Source organism: Endocarpon pusillum, assembly GCF_000464535.1.
Source record: "Endocarpon pusillum Z07020 unplaced genomic scaffold scaffold4192, whole genome shotgun sequence".
Taxonomy (NCBI): domain Eukaryota; kingdom Fungi; phylum Ascomycota; class Eurotiomycetes; order Verrucariales; family Verrucariaceae; genus Endocarpon; species Endocarpon pusillum.
In genome coordinates, this window is record NW_006916399.1 from 263,511 (window position 1) to 276,712 (window position 13,202).

At 50.0% G+C, this 13,202-nt stretch overlaps 4 protein-coding genes across 4 annotated transcripts in view; 3 read left to right on the forward strand and 1 right to left on the reverse strand.

Annotated features, from left to right (window-relative positions):
- Window positions 1-305, forward strand: part of EPUS_02402 (uncharacterized protein) — a gene marked incomplete at both ends in the record, with an annotated part of 1,894 nt that extends 1,589 nt beyond the window's left edge. The window contains one exon of the mRNA XM_007805308.1: window positions 48-305. Within this exon, the coding sequence (XP_007803499.1) occupies window positions 48-305 (258 nt within the window). The remainder of the gene's footprint in view (window positions 1-47) is intronic.
- Window positions 306-2,243: 1,938 nt separating this feature from the next.
- Window positions 2,244-5,818, reverse strand: EPUS_02403 (uncharacterized protein; the record flags this gene model as incomplete). The annotated part of the gene is made up of 2 exons (XM_007805309.1): window positions 2,244-4,255; window positions 4,471-5,818. The coding sequence occupies 2 exons, from the start codon at window positions 5,816-5,818 to the stop codon at window positions 2,244-2,246; spliced, it is 3,360 nt and encodes a 1,119-aa protein (XP_007803500.1).
- Window positions 5,819-7,110: 1,292 nt separating this feature from the next.
- On the forward strand, window positions 7,111-8,938 carry EPUS_02404 (uncharacterized protein; the record flags this gene model as incomplete). The annotated part of the gene is made up of 2 exons (XM_007805310.1): window positions 7,111-8,041; window positions 8,103-8,938. The coding sequence occupies 2 exons, from the start codon at window positions 7,111-7,113 to the stop codon at window positions 8,936-8,938; spliced, it is 1,767 nt and encodes a 588-aa protein (XP_007803501.1).
- Window positions 8,939-9,886: 948 nt separating this feature from the next.
- Window positions 9,887-13,069, forward strand: EPUS_02405 (uncharacterized protein; the record flags this gene model as incomplete). Its single annotated transcript, XM_007805311.1, has 1 exon — window positions 9,887-13,069. The coding sequence occupies one exon, from the start codon at window positions 9,887-9,889 to the stop codon at window positions 13,067-13,069; it is 3,183 nt and encodes a 1,060-aa protein (XP_007803502.1).
- Between the last annotated feature and the right edge of the window lie 133 nt (window positions 13,070-13,202).

The following is a 13,202-nucleotide window of genomic DNA, read 5'->3' on the forward strand; positions in this document are numbered from 1 at the left end:
CACGACGCTCTTCCGATCTCGGGGAAGCTTATTCCGGATTCAGCGAGGCTACGTATGCCAATGCGAGTCGCGTGCTAGGCGGGTATGCGTTGAAGCGCGGGGAGGAGATGGGCGGGTTTCAGCTGGGGAGTAGTATTGTCTTGGTTTTTGAGGCGCCAATGGGACAGGGGGTGGGAGAGGAAGGGGAGAGGGAGAGGGAGAGGCTAAGGCGCGGGTTGAGGTGGAGGTGGAATGTGGAAAAGGGCCAGAGGGTCAAGGTTGGGCAGGCGCTCGGGTGGGTGGAGGAGGATGAGACAGCAGAATGAATCAATGCGGAGATGTAGGATACGGGAGCTGGTTTGTATATAGTACCCCCTGAATAGGATGGAAGCGTTCCCTGCGGTTACATGACATGAGGATGCACTTCATGATATTCTTCGCTGTTCTAATTGCCAGTTGGCAAAGAAATTCCCTTCTTGAATGCAAGTCAGGCTGATGCCGGCGCACGTACGGAGCCAGTAGATTGGGCTACAAGCACAAGCACAAGCCCATGGGGAGGTGCTGACTGGTTCGTAAAGGGGAGAAATTGCAGTCGTTGCAGCTCTGTTGACAATGGTTGATAGGTAGCTCTCCGCCTCTTTTGTGGGGAGCCGACATGTCGCGAGGATGGATGGCGTGGTATATAACGATGTAGAAAATCCCTGTTGAACACCACAACCGGAGGCAGCGATCTAAAAGGGGAGAGGTATGTCAGGTTCTTAATGGAAGTTATGGCCTAGGGGCGCCGCTCTGCCTGTGTGAAGGCGTCACTTCTCCGAAATGATCTCATCTCCCAGCGTAGGGTCTTCTTCGTTTGCGATGAAGTCTCCACGTGAAGGCTCAACATTCTTGACAAACGGTCACCAATTGGTTGATTCATATTCTTTGAGGATCACACTTCTTGTCTACTTGTCGGCTTCGGCTACATAATGCGACGGCACCAATGTGACGACTTTTGGAGGCATGGTGGCTCACCATATACATCGGACGAACACACTCCTAAGCGTTCTCTCCCATGCTCGAACCTTTGCCATAAACATGCCTGAAGTCGTTTAACAGGTTGCTGTCGTATATACTGTTCAAGAAAAAAGATCCGCCAGAAACTTATCTCATTGCAGTCTGCCGGGTCTGCTTCCCGTGATCTGGACATTGGGAACTTTCATGGCTTGCAAAAAATGGCGAGACTTCTTGGTTGGCGATAAATGCCAGGTTAGGCCGAGTATCCTAGCGAACGTTCAACGGAAAGGTGCGAAGCTGGGCGAAGCATAGAGGAACTCGCTCCTACTATCTGTTCTTGTCTGCATTACTCGAAGACTTCTCCATGGTAAACATTGCCTGCAGGATGGCAAACGCTTGTGCCGCAGATCCGAGAAAAGAGACTGTCTGACTCCATTCCGTTGGCCACCGAAGATACAACGGAACCGCTGACACGGAGCAGATGAGGCTGATCATCACAAAGCCCCAGGTCCAGAACCATGGTTGAGATCGAGCAGGCAAGCTGCTACTGGAGATCAGCAGCGTAAAGATGATGGCTCATAGTCCTAGCACCTGCATAATCGAACCCTGGACGAGAATCCAGAAATCAGCGTCTTGTACAGTGCCTGGAGCAGGGGCGGAGTTTTGCCATGCTTTGTAACCTGGAATGGCCGCAGCAGCATCGTAATGATGGTAACAAAGGCAGTAATGGTAGGATTCCACTAAAAGCCTTTTGTGTTAGCGATGATCTTCTTGAGAGATGATAACAAGAGCCTTGATATTCGGTATTCTTGGCTGCTGAGGTATGACATTGTTCTGATAGTGTATATGGTTTTTGGAACGCGAGGCAAGCTTTCCCAACGTGTCCTCTTGAAAAGAGGTGAGCTCGAGGAATAATTATGCGAGATGCTACAGAGACACATCGCTTCAGACGTGCGCGGGCGAACATCGACGCTACCAAATTTGCGTGATGCTGCCTTATGAAGGAAATGACAATGAGCTTGCTCGAGAAGCTGGACGACCTCCGGACTGAGGAGGTTCAGCCAAGCCAGATCAGACACCCAACCACTGCACTGCATATCGTGGCCTCACCGACAGCTGCTGCACCAAGGTCAAACGATCGACGATAAGATGGATCTCATGTACAAAGAGTTGTGGGGATAGTACCATCTACACCTACACAGGTATCTGTACAGCTCATCTCGCGTTGTAGTTCCCCCGCTCAATGCAGAACGAAAACGTCAGAGCATTCAAGACTCAGCACCTTGAGGATGTTCCCGTGCATACATCTGCTCCTCTATGCGAATCCCCTGGCTCGCTGGATGGGGCTGATCACCACGCCAGACCCCATACACCCCAGCCTCCCACCTCCATTGTCCCTCCGCCTCCTTTGCATATTCCTCCTTCGTCCGCTGACATAGACTCCCAAGCTCCATTCCCATCTCATTTTTATCAGCTTCCCTCACCTCACTACCGCCTCCAATTCTCCATTCAAGCACCTTCCTAGCAATCTCGCGTCGCTCCCCGTGCAGACGCTGAAGGATGTCATGGTCTACTCTTCCGTCTCGATGCCACTCGCTCTGGACGCTGCCCTGCACCTCATAGCCCTGTTCGGTCCTTCTCTGCAGTTCTTTGATTCTGGCGCTTAGAGACTTGTGACTGCGGCGCAGTCCAGCAATCTCGGCTGCTTTGGTAGGAGAGGTGGTGTTTGCAATGAAGAGCTCGAGCTCGGTAGCGGCGCTTTGGAGGAAGGCCTCATCGGCTTCTGGTACAACAGCGCCATCATCCTGCTCCACAATCTCGGGGCCAGAGTCTGGAACGCCAACTGGGCCGTGGGCTTCTGGCTCATCTACAAGGCCGGCCATTCTCCTCTGCAGCACTGACTCAAAAATCTGTGCCGGAGGAGGATCGTTCGGGATATCCCCATCCACGCTCCAGGGTCCACTTTTGCCCCCTTTCTTCATGGTGACTCTTACTCCAGTAATGACCATGTGCTTGTCAACTGACTTACACATATCATACATGGTCAATGCAGCCATGTTTGCCGCGGTTAGAGCCTCCATCTCGACCCCTGTCTTTCCGTCACAAGAGACATAAGCTGTGATCTTCACACCACCAAATTCAAAGCCTGCTTCTCCAATGTAGTCATCTGGTTTAATAGCATGGGTTTCAGTTGAGGGCGAAAGCAGGTCGATGTCGACCTTGATACCAGTGATGCCTAAACTGGGATGAGCCAGCGGAATCAAGTCTGCAGTTTTCTTTGCAGCTTGGATGCCGGCTAGACGAGCAACAGCGGTGGCGTCGCCTTTGGCTAAGGATTTTTGAGTCAAAGAAGTGTAAGGATGGGTGTTGCTAAATAACACGAAGGCCTTAGCAGTGGCGGCACGGCGGGTGGGTGGCTTGTGCGAGATATCCACCATGTGCGCATCACCCGTTGAGGTGAGATGCGACAGGGGCTTGACCGGCTCCTGCTGAGAAGAAAGCGGCTCGTCATTGTTGAATGCACCAGGCAAAGAGGTGAAAAAAGGATTGTTCAGAGTCATAATATTCCTGGTCTGTCTAGTATTTGGCTTTCTACCAATTCCCTTAGTTGATGTCGTGCGAGTTGGGGAAGGCATCAAGGATGCCTTCTTTGCAGTTGATAGTGACGAGGCGGTCCTTGCAGATGAAACATAACTTGTACTTCCTGAATCCTGCAAGGGTGTGTTGCGAACCAGGGCTGAATGTACAATAGCTTCTGTTGCTGAATCATGCGTGGAAGTGGTCACTTGCTGCGACTTATTTGAATGGGCAGTGGAATCTTTTTGTGGGTTTCGTGAATTTCTTGGTGTTAGCTCATCCGGTGGCTGGGCCTGGATGTATGTATCCGACAAGAGCTGAGGTTCATGGCGAGGGTTCTGAATTAGGTTATATTTTGGCGGTATATACCCAAAGACAGGAGACGGCCATGTCCGTGCGGGCTCGGATGGTGTGATCCAGGAGACTGGATCAGGGGACGGAATCTTTCGAAAACTCCCTTGACCATGAACCGGACGAAGCCATTTAGGCTTTTTTGGTTTCGTAGCGTTAGTATTGCGAAGTGAAATGATGTCTTCCCTGGCTTTAGTATGGTATCGCCGCAACTGAATACCAAAAGGTATGCTTGGAAGGATAGGAAATTGCGGTGCTTGAACGTATGGTCTCGGCTGAGGAGAGAATAGAGTGGCTTCTTGGGAGAGGTGGCGGGAGAAGGAAGGAAGTGTGAAAGCCGAGTAGTGGTCATCTACACACAGGTGAATCAGCCAGGAAGTTCTGGAGCGCAGACGAATTTGCCAGGTCTGCACAGATAACACATATAGATCATATTTTATTTTTGGACGTTATCTGATGTCGTGCTATCATCAATCACACTGACCGCCGAAATACACAGGTGCAACTTCGTATATGGTGCTTTCAAACGAAAACAAGAGGAGGGGAGGTGGTCAGATGCTCACCCACCAATCAAAATCATAGGTCGATTTTTCATATTCTCGAGCTCGCCCATTCCCGCATGCTTCGCCTTCTTTCTTTTGACAGCTGCGCCGATTATCTCCAGCAGCCGCTGGTCTTGCTCTGAAACGTCACTGTCTCTGAGAGAGGCATTGCGAGCATCTGTCTCTAATTGGTCTATTGCGTCCACAGCTGCCTGATCAATAGGCTCACCATTGTTTCTCTCGCGAAGGATATCTCGAAGGCTGACTTCACTGTTACCAAAAAGGCACACCTTCAAGTTACCATCGCTGGTTATGCGCAACCTGTTGCAGGTCCCGCAGAAATTGTGTGTCATACTCGTAATGAAGCCCAACTTCCCCAGGAAACCCGGGACTTGATACGTCTTGCTTGTATCGTTTTTGTGGTCCTGGATCTTCTGTAGATCAGGATATTTCTCTCGTATCGTTGCAAGCATTTCTTTGAAGCTCAGCATCTTGCCCTGTGACCACTTGTTGCCATCGAATGGCATATATTCAATAAAGCGGACTTCAATATCTTTGTTCTTTCCCAACTCGACGAAAGGTATAATCTCACGCTCGTTGATCCCCCGCATAACGACGCAATTGATTTTCAGCTTGATACCCGCACCGAGTCTGTTCATCTCTAATATTCGTTCAATGGATCGGGTCACGGCTTCATGACCATTGCGTCGGGTCATGATAGTGAACTGATATGGATCAAGAGTATCTAGAGACAGATTGACACCGGTAAGGCCGGCTTCGACCATGGCATCCAGCTTGCGATGAAGCGTCAAGCCATTCGTTGTGAGACAAAGCTCTTTCAAGCCTGACCTTCTCAATCTGCCGATCTGCGTCATCAAATCTATAATGTCTTTCCGCACTGTGGGCTCTCCTCCAGTCAACCGAATCTTATCAACACCCTGACTTACGAACAGCTGCGAAAGATAGACAATCTCAGGAGTTGTGAGGAGATGCGCTGATGGAGACAGAGGGACGCCATTCTCGGGCATACAGTAGACGCATCTCAAATTGCATCGCTCTGTCACTGAAATACGCAGGTAGTTGTGTGCGCGAGAAAAGTCGTCTGTCAGGTAGGACGATAGCGGACGAGGATTTGTTTCCTCCCGGAGACGTAAGGGTTGTTGATGAGGAAGAGGAAGTCCTGTTGTTGGCTGGTCATGGCGTATCCACTGAATGTCAGCTTGATGACGGCGGGCTTCGGTCGTTGCTCCTGGTGCTGTGACATGCGTTCTCACGATCCGTGATTTGTGCGCCCATTGCGTTTTGCGACCAAAAAGATTCCATTCTTGTCGCAGCAACAACGATAAGGGTTGCTTGAAGGCAGACTCGGTCATACTCTGTGGCCAGACTGATTGTATAATGGCAAAGAACGCTTGGTTGATGCTTCACCGTAAGGAGTACCTTAGGACAATTAGTATCAGAGGAAAGCTACTTAGAGATTTACACCGCCCAAGCAAGACGCTAGCCTTCAGGTTGTCTGACTCATGCTCGGCCAATGCTCGGCCAAGGCTCAGCTAAAAGCCTCTCTTCAAATTGCACGGAGTCGTTGAGACACAGCATTAATTCTAAGCCATGAAGCTGCATACTTGATACTCCCAAGAACCCTGTGAACATCAACATTGACTGAGTTGAGCTTTCAGCATTGAGCGACACCGTTGCTCAGATCATGAAATCCTAGTCAGAACGCCAGTATTTCTATTTAAACAAGGGTAGACGTACCCCTTGCGCAACAGCTTGCGTCTCATAGTTACTGGCACAATTACGCTCACTGCAAACGTAGACCGGGCCATTTCTATCTTCCACATATTTAAGACTGCGCTGTGATGACGACAATCGAAGCTTTGCACGGTACTCCGTTAAGTCTCGCTTATTTTGGCCCAGTGATGAATGCTGTTATGGTGTAGAATTATAGTCACGTGATACCGACCGAACAGCTGGCAACGGAAAATCGGCGGGTTACACTCGCCGAGAAACTACTAGTGTAGTTGTGCCCCCTGATGCAGCACATCTTCTCCGAGCCCTGAAATACACCCACCAAGAAGTCCAAACAACAATCCTCAATATTGTTTGGCAGCAGTAAAACCAGATTAGATCGACGTATTGCATATTGAAACTGAAATCCTCATTTATCTATGGACTTATCACATTGAGAACGATCGATACAAGCGGAAGACAGTGATGCCAATCACACTCGGCTGCACAAGAGGGTCTGATGCATGCATATGACGGCGGAGTGATTTCCAAGTCCGAGGTAACCAATCAACGGCCGTTGTTGGCACAGCCTCAACCAAAATCCTGCGAGAATCGGCCATGGTTTGTGAATGTCCGTGTCTCCTCAAGTGCATGATTATTCCTTCAACGTTTCATCCTCTTTGCAACCTCCAGCACCGCACCTCTTCTATCAACAATCTACGCCCTCCCAGAACTGACTCTGGGCGATACCTCTTTCTAATCCATATCTTGTTGTGCGTTCCAAGAAACACAGCTACCGACGCCAGTTTCGACTCGTCGATCGGCCGCGTCATCCTGTCAGGCCTGCTGAAAATAGCAACTAGTGCTCCACTCGACCCTCTGGCACAGCCTTAAGGTCCCTTGCTCCAACTTTAGGCGTTGGGTACATATCTCAATGGATACTCAGACTCCATCAACATCGTCTGATATGCCTCATCTCAACGCAGACTTCGATCCTGATATGGACAAATTCCTCGACCTTGGCCAGAATGCTGTCAACTCGTCTTCCACATCGCCCGATATGAGGTCCAAGTCCCCTGCTGGACACAGCTCAGGTGGAAGCAGTTTCGGCGGTAGCCAGCCTCAACAAACATTCTCCGGCCCGAGTTTCCAATATGATTCTTACAAACAGCAGACTGGGTTGCCTGTTGGAGGACTAGCAAATACTTTTGCACTCAACCAAGCCACTGGCATGCAATACAATGGATACGGCAATGGCTTTATCATGCCAATGGAGACTCTGAATATCCCATTGACCAATATGGATGAGTTCGACTTCGCGGCGTATCCATCGATGGATATGGACCTCGAGGCAGACTCGCCTACAGATAATATGTTTTACTCGTCTGCATCGTCCGCTAAAGCAGGGTACATCGACCCGAACGCTCTGCTTGGCCAGGACAATGCCTCCTCAAGCAGTTCTGCTCCGGTACAGAGGATGTATCCTGGCATGCACTCACAGCTAGCTGCTCAAGCCAAAGCCCAACAAGCACAGAAGCAGGGCGTGGTTGGTCAGCAGCCAAAGCAAATGCCGCAAGGTCAACGCCCACTTTCCCAAAGCTCGAAAATCCACCATCCCAAAGACCCACATGTTGAGGAAAGCATCTCGCGGCTTCTCAATCAGATGAGGCAAAGCAGCGTCGCATCGGTCGATGATGATTGCTCTACCCCAACAGCCAATCTGCCACATCTTGCTAGGCTGAAGAAAGACGAGGACGAAATGGACGAGGACGAGAGGCTTCTTGCCAGTGAAGAGGGCAAGAAGCTCAGCAGCAAAGAACGCCGCCAGCTGCGCAACAAGGTCTCTGCTCGTGCATTCCGTTCACGTAGAAAAGGCAGGTTATCCCCCCAATTGACTCAACGCTGGTTTATGCTAATCATCTCTAGAATATATCGGTCAACTTGAAGGTGAAGTTGCTATGAAGGCACAGGAAGCCAATGACCTTAAAGTTCAGAACCGTCAGCTCATGGAGGAAAACACTCGTTTGACTGACCTCACCCGCATGCTGCTTTCATCTCAGGCATTCTCGGGCTTTTTGAGCGAGCTGAGTGGCACTGCTCCACCATCTTCCTCTAGCAATCCGTCGCAAGGACAATCCCGCCCGCAACCCCAACCCTCGCAAAAGGACGTTAATCCACATCAAGTCACTCGTCAATTGGAGAACCAGCAACAACAGATCGGCATGGCCACAATTCCTGAAATACCCCTGGATTTCTCTCTAGCAGACAATACTTCCACTGCATCAAGCTGGAATACTGGCATAAGTCTCAGCAACTTCCCCGTATATTCCCTAACCAGCTTACCTGAGGGACCTGTCCTCGACATAGGAAAGCTATCCGGAAAGGCAGACGACGATCGGCCGGTCCAACCGCTCGAGTCCGTCAAACGCGACATGCCCACTATCGAATACCCAACGTCCTCATACGGAGGCAAGAATGTCGCTCCACCCTCGTATCCTACCCATAGTCTACGTGACGTGGTACTGGATAGAACAGCATTTGAGCTTTATGCTGAAGCACCGTCAAATCGTTCAAAAGCAACCCATACTGTGCCATGTGTGGCTCATCACATGATCAGCGCGACAACGGCTGACTCACATCCTGACCACCTTATTGGTGGAGTAGATGCTGAGACTGCCACTACCTCAAGACTAGTTCTGATGTGTTCTCGACTTGATGCCATCTCGGCACGCATTGCAGCCGTCACTTCTCATCTGACTTGACCTTCTCCTGTAATGCTATTGGCGTGGTTGACGTGGGCTGGCGTGGTTGGTAGCGAAGTTCTGTGCATTCCGCTGGGTTCGGGATTGGTGAGAAGTGGCGAGCGATTATGGGGAGTCTATGTATCACTTTTAACGACTGGAACCAAAGGAGGTCCTTGAGCGACCAACAACCTAATCAAGGCATCTTCCATATCATTGGAATGCACAATCTGCTGCCGATGCTTGGGTTAACTCATACTTCCTGGCAACTGAGCCTGATATCCTGTGTCCGAGTGACCAGAAACCGCAGGATAAAAATGAGCAACTTTCGAGTGATTTCCACTTCTGCATCCATTCCAACCAACATCATAACGCATTCTGTGATACTCAAGCATGCCAAGATTGCTAGACATTACTAGTAAGTAGTAGCGTGCTTCCCGTACTAGTAGTACATGTAATCCAGGCAAAAGAGTCTCCGTCGTTTTGTAAGATAATATTCAACCACCTACCATAACTCCGCACCAGAGGTATTAGATCGACCTGTGCCTTCCTCTTCCTTCTATGTACCTGCGCCGGCCGCAGATCCACGCTGACCTTAATCTGCAACACGCCTCTATCCCTTTCTCATCCTACAATGCACGATACTGTTTAAGCCCAACTGCACGAGAATCGCACAGGAGAACAACCGGGGCAAGATCTCTTCGAACCAGATCCTCGCAGTCTGACATCAAGGAGGTTAGCCTAGTTCCCAAAGTAAGGCCGAGCGTGGATTGGAAATCCTGCCCGAAACGTCTACCGCAGGGAAGTATACGCAGAGATGGAAGCTGGGGTTCAAGGAAACTCCAATTTTATAGGAACGGCAGGATAACCTTCTCCGGCTGTCCTCTCCAGCGTACATTCGTTACAAGCGTGACACTCAGAGGTACAGCACTTGGAAGAAGTACATTTCAAAGCGAACGCGCGAGCAAGATGGGTCGAGCTGGAGCATCGCGGAAGAAGTTCTACTTCCAATTCATCACTACACCAACGGCTGATACTGTCGGGACCTCACTTCTCCTCCATTTTGACAACAAAAGATACATTTTCGGCGATATCTCGGAAGGTACACAACGAGCATGCGTACAACGTGGCATTGGGCTTAAGAAAGTAAAGCATATTTTCCTCTCTGGCACAACCACATGGAATAACACCGGAGGCTTGATAGGGATGGTGCTAACGATGGCCGATGCTCAAGCAGCGGAAAGAGAGTCTGATATGCTTCGATTTGCCGGCGCGGCTACCTCTACAACAGATGCTCGGATCTCGCAAGATTCTAAAGAGCAGAGCCGCTTCATGGAAGGCGACGCGTTGACAATACACGGAGGTGAACGCCTGCTGCAGACGTTGGCTTGTTGCCGGGGATTTGTCCTTCGGAAGGGACTACCCATCTCAGTGAATGAAATTGAACATTCGGATGAGCCGAATCTTGATGGGCCCACCTGGAGCGACGAAAACATTCGAGTGTGGGCCATGCCCATAGCGCCTTCTGTCTCTGAAGCCTCTGAGAGCGACGAAGCGGAGACCTCAGATGGGAGTACTTCGAGTGCAGAGGGAAGCTTTGGCACAAATGGGAGGAAACGAAGTCATGATCAATTCACACAAGGGGGTGACGGAAGCATCCTACCTGGTAGTCCTGACCCTGACCAGCATCAGCGGCATCAAAAAGTGCGGCAGCGCATAGTCACTGACATGTTCAATTCCGACTGGAACCGTGATGCGCTCTTTGAGACGCCGTTAGCAGATGTGAAGATGCCTGCGGCAATGTTCGTTCGGGACCCGGAGACGAAAAGGATTACAAGCTACACTGGGCCAAGACCCGGTGACGGCCATTCTCTACCCAATATCAAAGTGCTGGTCAGACATCCTTGGCCTAACGCCCTTATAGGGGACTTACCTCCGGTTCGCAATATTGGCTTCAAGCCTGCAATGTCCTACATAGTGCAAGGATATCCTCAACGAGGAAAATTCGATATTCGGAAGGCGCAAGCTCTTGGTGTACCAGAAGGACCGTCATATAGCTCTTTGGCGGCTGGGAACTCGGTCACCTTGAAGGATGGGACTATCGTTACGTCGGATATGGTGCTAGGACCTACCAAGCCTAGTCGAGGCATTGCCATCATTGAGCTGCCTTCTGCGAGATACGTAGAGAATCTGATTCGCCGTCCAGAGTGGACATCTGATAAGATTAGAAATGGTGTCGCTGCAATTTGCTGGATTCTTGCGCCAGGAGTAATATACTCCACTAAACTGAGGATGTTTATGAAGTCTATGCCTGACGTGGAGCACATCGTCTCCTCTACAGAGGTTTGTCCAAATTATCTCTCCTTCGATTCATCTGCTGCATCGGCGGTCCGACTTTCGCGCATCTGCAGAAACTATTTCCCTGTTCCATTCCACGACAATGCTACATTGCCACAATTTCAGTCTTCAAGTCTTGGAAGAAGCCATAGACTTGATGAGTTCGCTGCAGCTGACAGAGGCTTGAAGGTCCAGATAGAGCCAGAGTTCTTGATAAGCAAGGATGAAATTCCGCCTCTGCTTAACATTGCAGAGGTGGTCAACGATCTACCAATCAAAGTCCAACAATATGCTAGCATTGCCTGTCAACAGGTCGCCACAGAGATGGCTTTTGGAAGTGGTATTGATGCCCAGAGAGGTCATGAATATTCAGAATATGACCCTGAGATCATTACGCTTGGAACAGGTTCTGCTCTGCCATCGAAATATCGCAACGTCTCGGCTACTCTCCTGCGGACAGGCAGATATGGTAATTTCTTGTTTGATTGCGGAGAAAACACCATCGGACAGCTGCGTCGAATATTTGACGGCCCCGAATTGGGCGAGGTATTAAGAAATCTTAAATTCATCTGGCTATCGCACGGACATGCAGATCATCATCTTGGTACCATCTCTGTACTACTCTCACATCGACACGCTTGCAAAAACGTAAATACGCCGGTTCGAAGGAAAAGGGGCACAAATGCGCCTCACGATCCACCCTGCCGTGTTGTCGTTGCTTCTGGTAGTAAGTTGCTCAAGTTCCTAGAAGAGTATGAAAGTGTTGAGAAGCTGGGAAACGTGGAAGAGCTCTTGTGTCAGCGGTATGAAGCACCCATCTCAGATAAGTTGGGGGGGAAGGCAAATTCCTTGCTCCAGCAGATCGGCATAAAGCATCTGAGGACAACCCATGTGGAGCATTGTCATGGTGCTCAAGCTATCGCCATCACATTTGCAAATGGGTTCAAATTCTCCTACAGTGGCGACTGTCGTCCTTCCCTTCAATTTGCAAGAATCGGGAAAGATTCCGATGTGCTCATTCATGAAGCCACTTTTGATGATGACATGCAGGGAGATGCGCTGGCCAAAAAGCACTCGACAACTGGCGAGGCACTAGGCGTCGCGGCGAAGATGGAGGCCAAAAACCTGATACTTACACACTTTAGTCAGCGTTACCAGAAGTTACCTGTCATGGAAAACATCAAGCTACCATCTTCAATGAAGGGGCCTCCAAGCGACAGCGTCGAGGAATCGCTAGCAACTCTAGACGAGTTGGATGAGACCGGTAGAGCCGTTGAAGATGCCTTGTCTAATGGCGAGTCGGAATATATGGAAGAGAGCGAAAAGCTTGTGGAATGGAGCCCCTCAGGCTCCGACCTGCCGAAGACGGATATGAACATAGGTGTTGCATTCGACTACATGCGTGTTCGAGTATCTGATATCAAACATATGAAGACATTCACACCAGCACTGGCTGCGCTGTTCGAAGCAGAACAGACAAACTCAGGCAATAATGACGCCACCCCACAAGCCAAAAATGACATTATCAATCGAGCAAAAGCATTCAAGAAGTCTCAGCAAAACATGGAAATTGAGAAGCAAGAGCCCCGAATGTCTGGCACAGCCAGAGTGAGCTCGCGAGACCTCCAGAAATCCCTGGAGGGTCCAAGACACGACACGAAGATCAAAAGTGAAGAGAGGAGCAATCTACCTTCAAAGTTTCTTCATGACTTGACGCCCAACTCACATGCCAAAGCAGTGGTCACGACGGCGGCAGACGGACCCACCTTCGAAATGTTGCCTCCTTCAGATACCCGGCCAAATCATCCTCCATAGTAACTCCACGGATGTGTCATTCACACGATGGCGTCAGCGCCTTGGTAGGACAAGCATGCGTGTGCTAGGAGACATAAAATAGACCAGATGACTTTGGTACAACATGCTACCGTCCATGCTGCCTTGTACATAT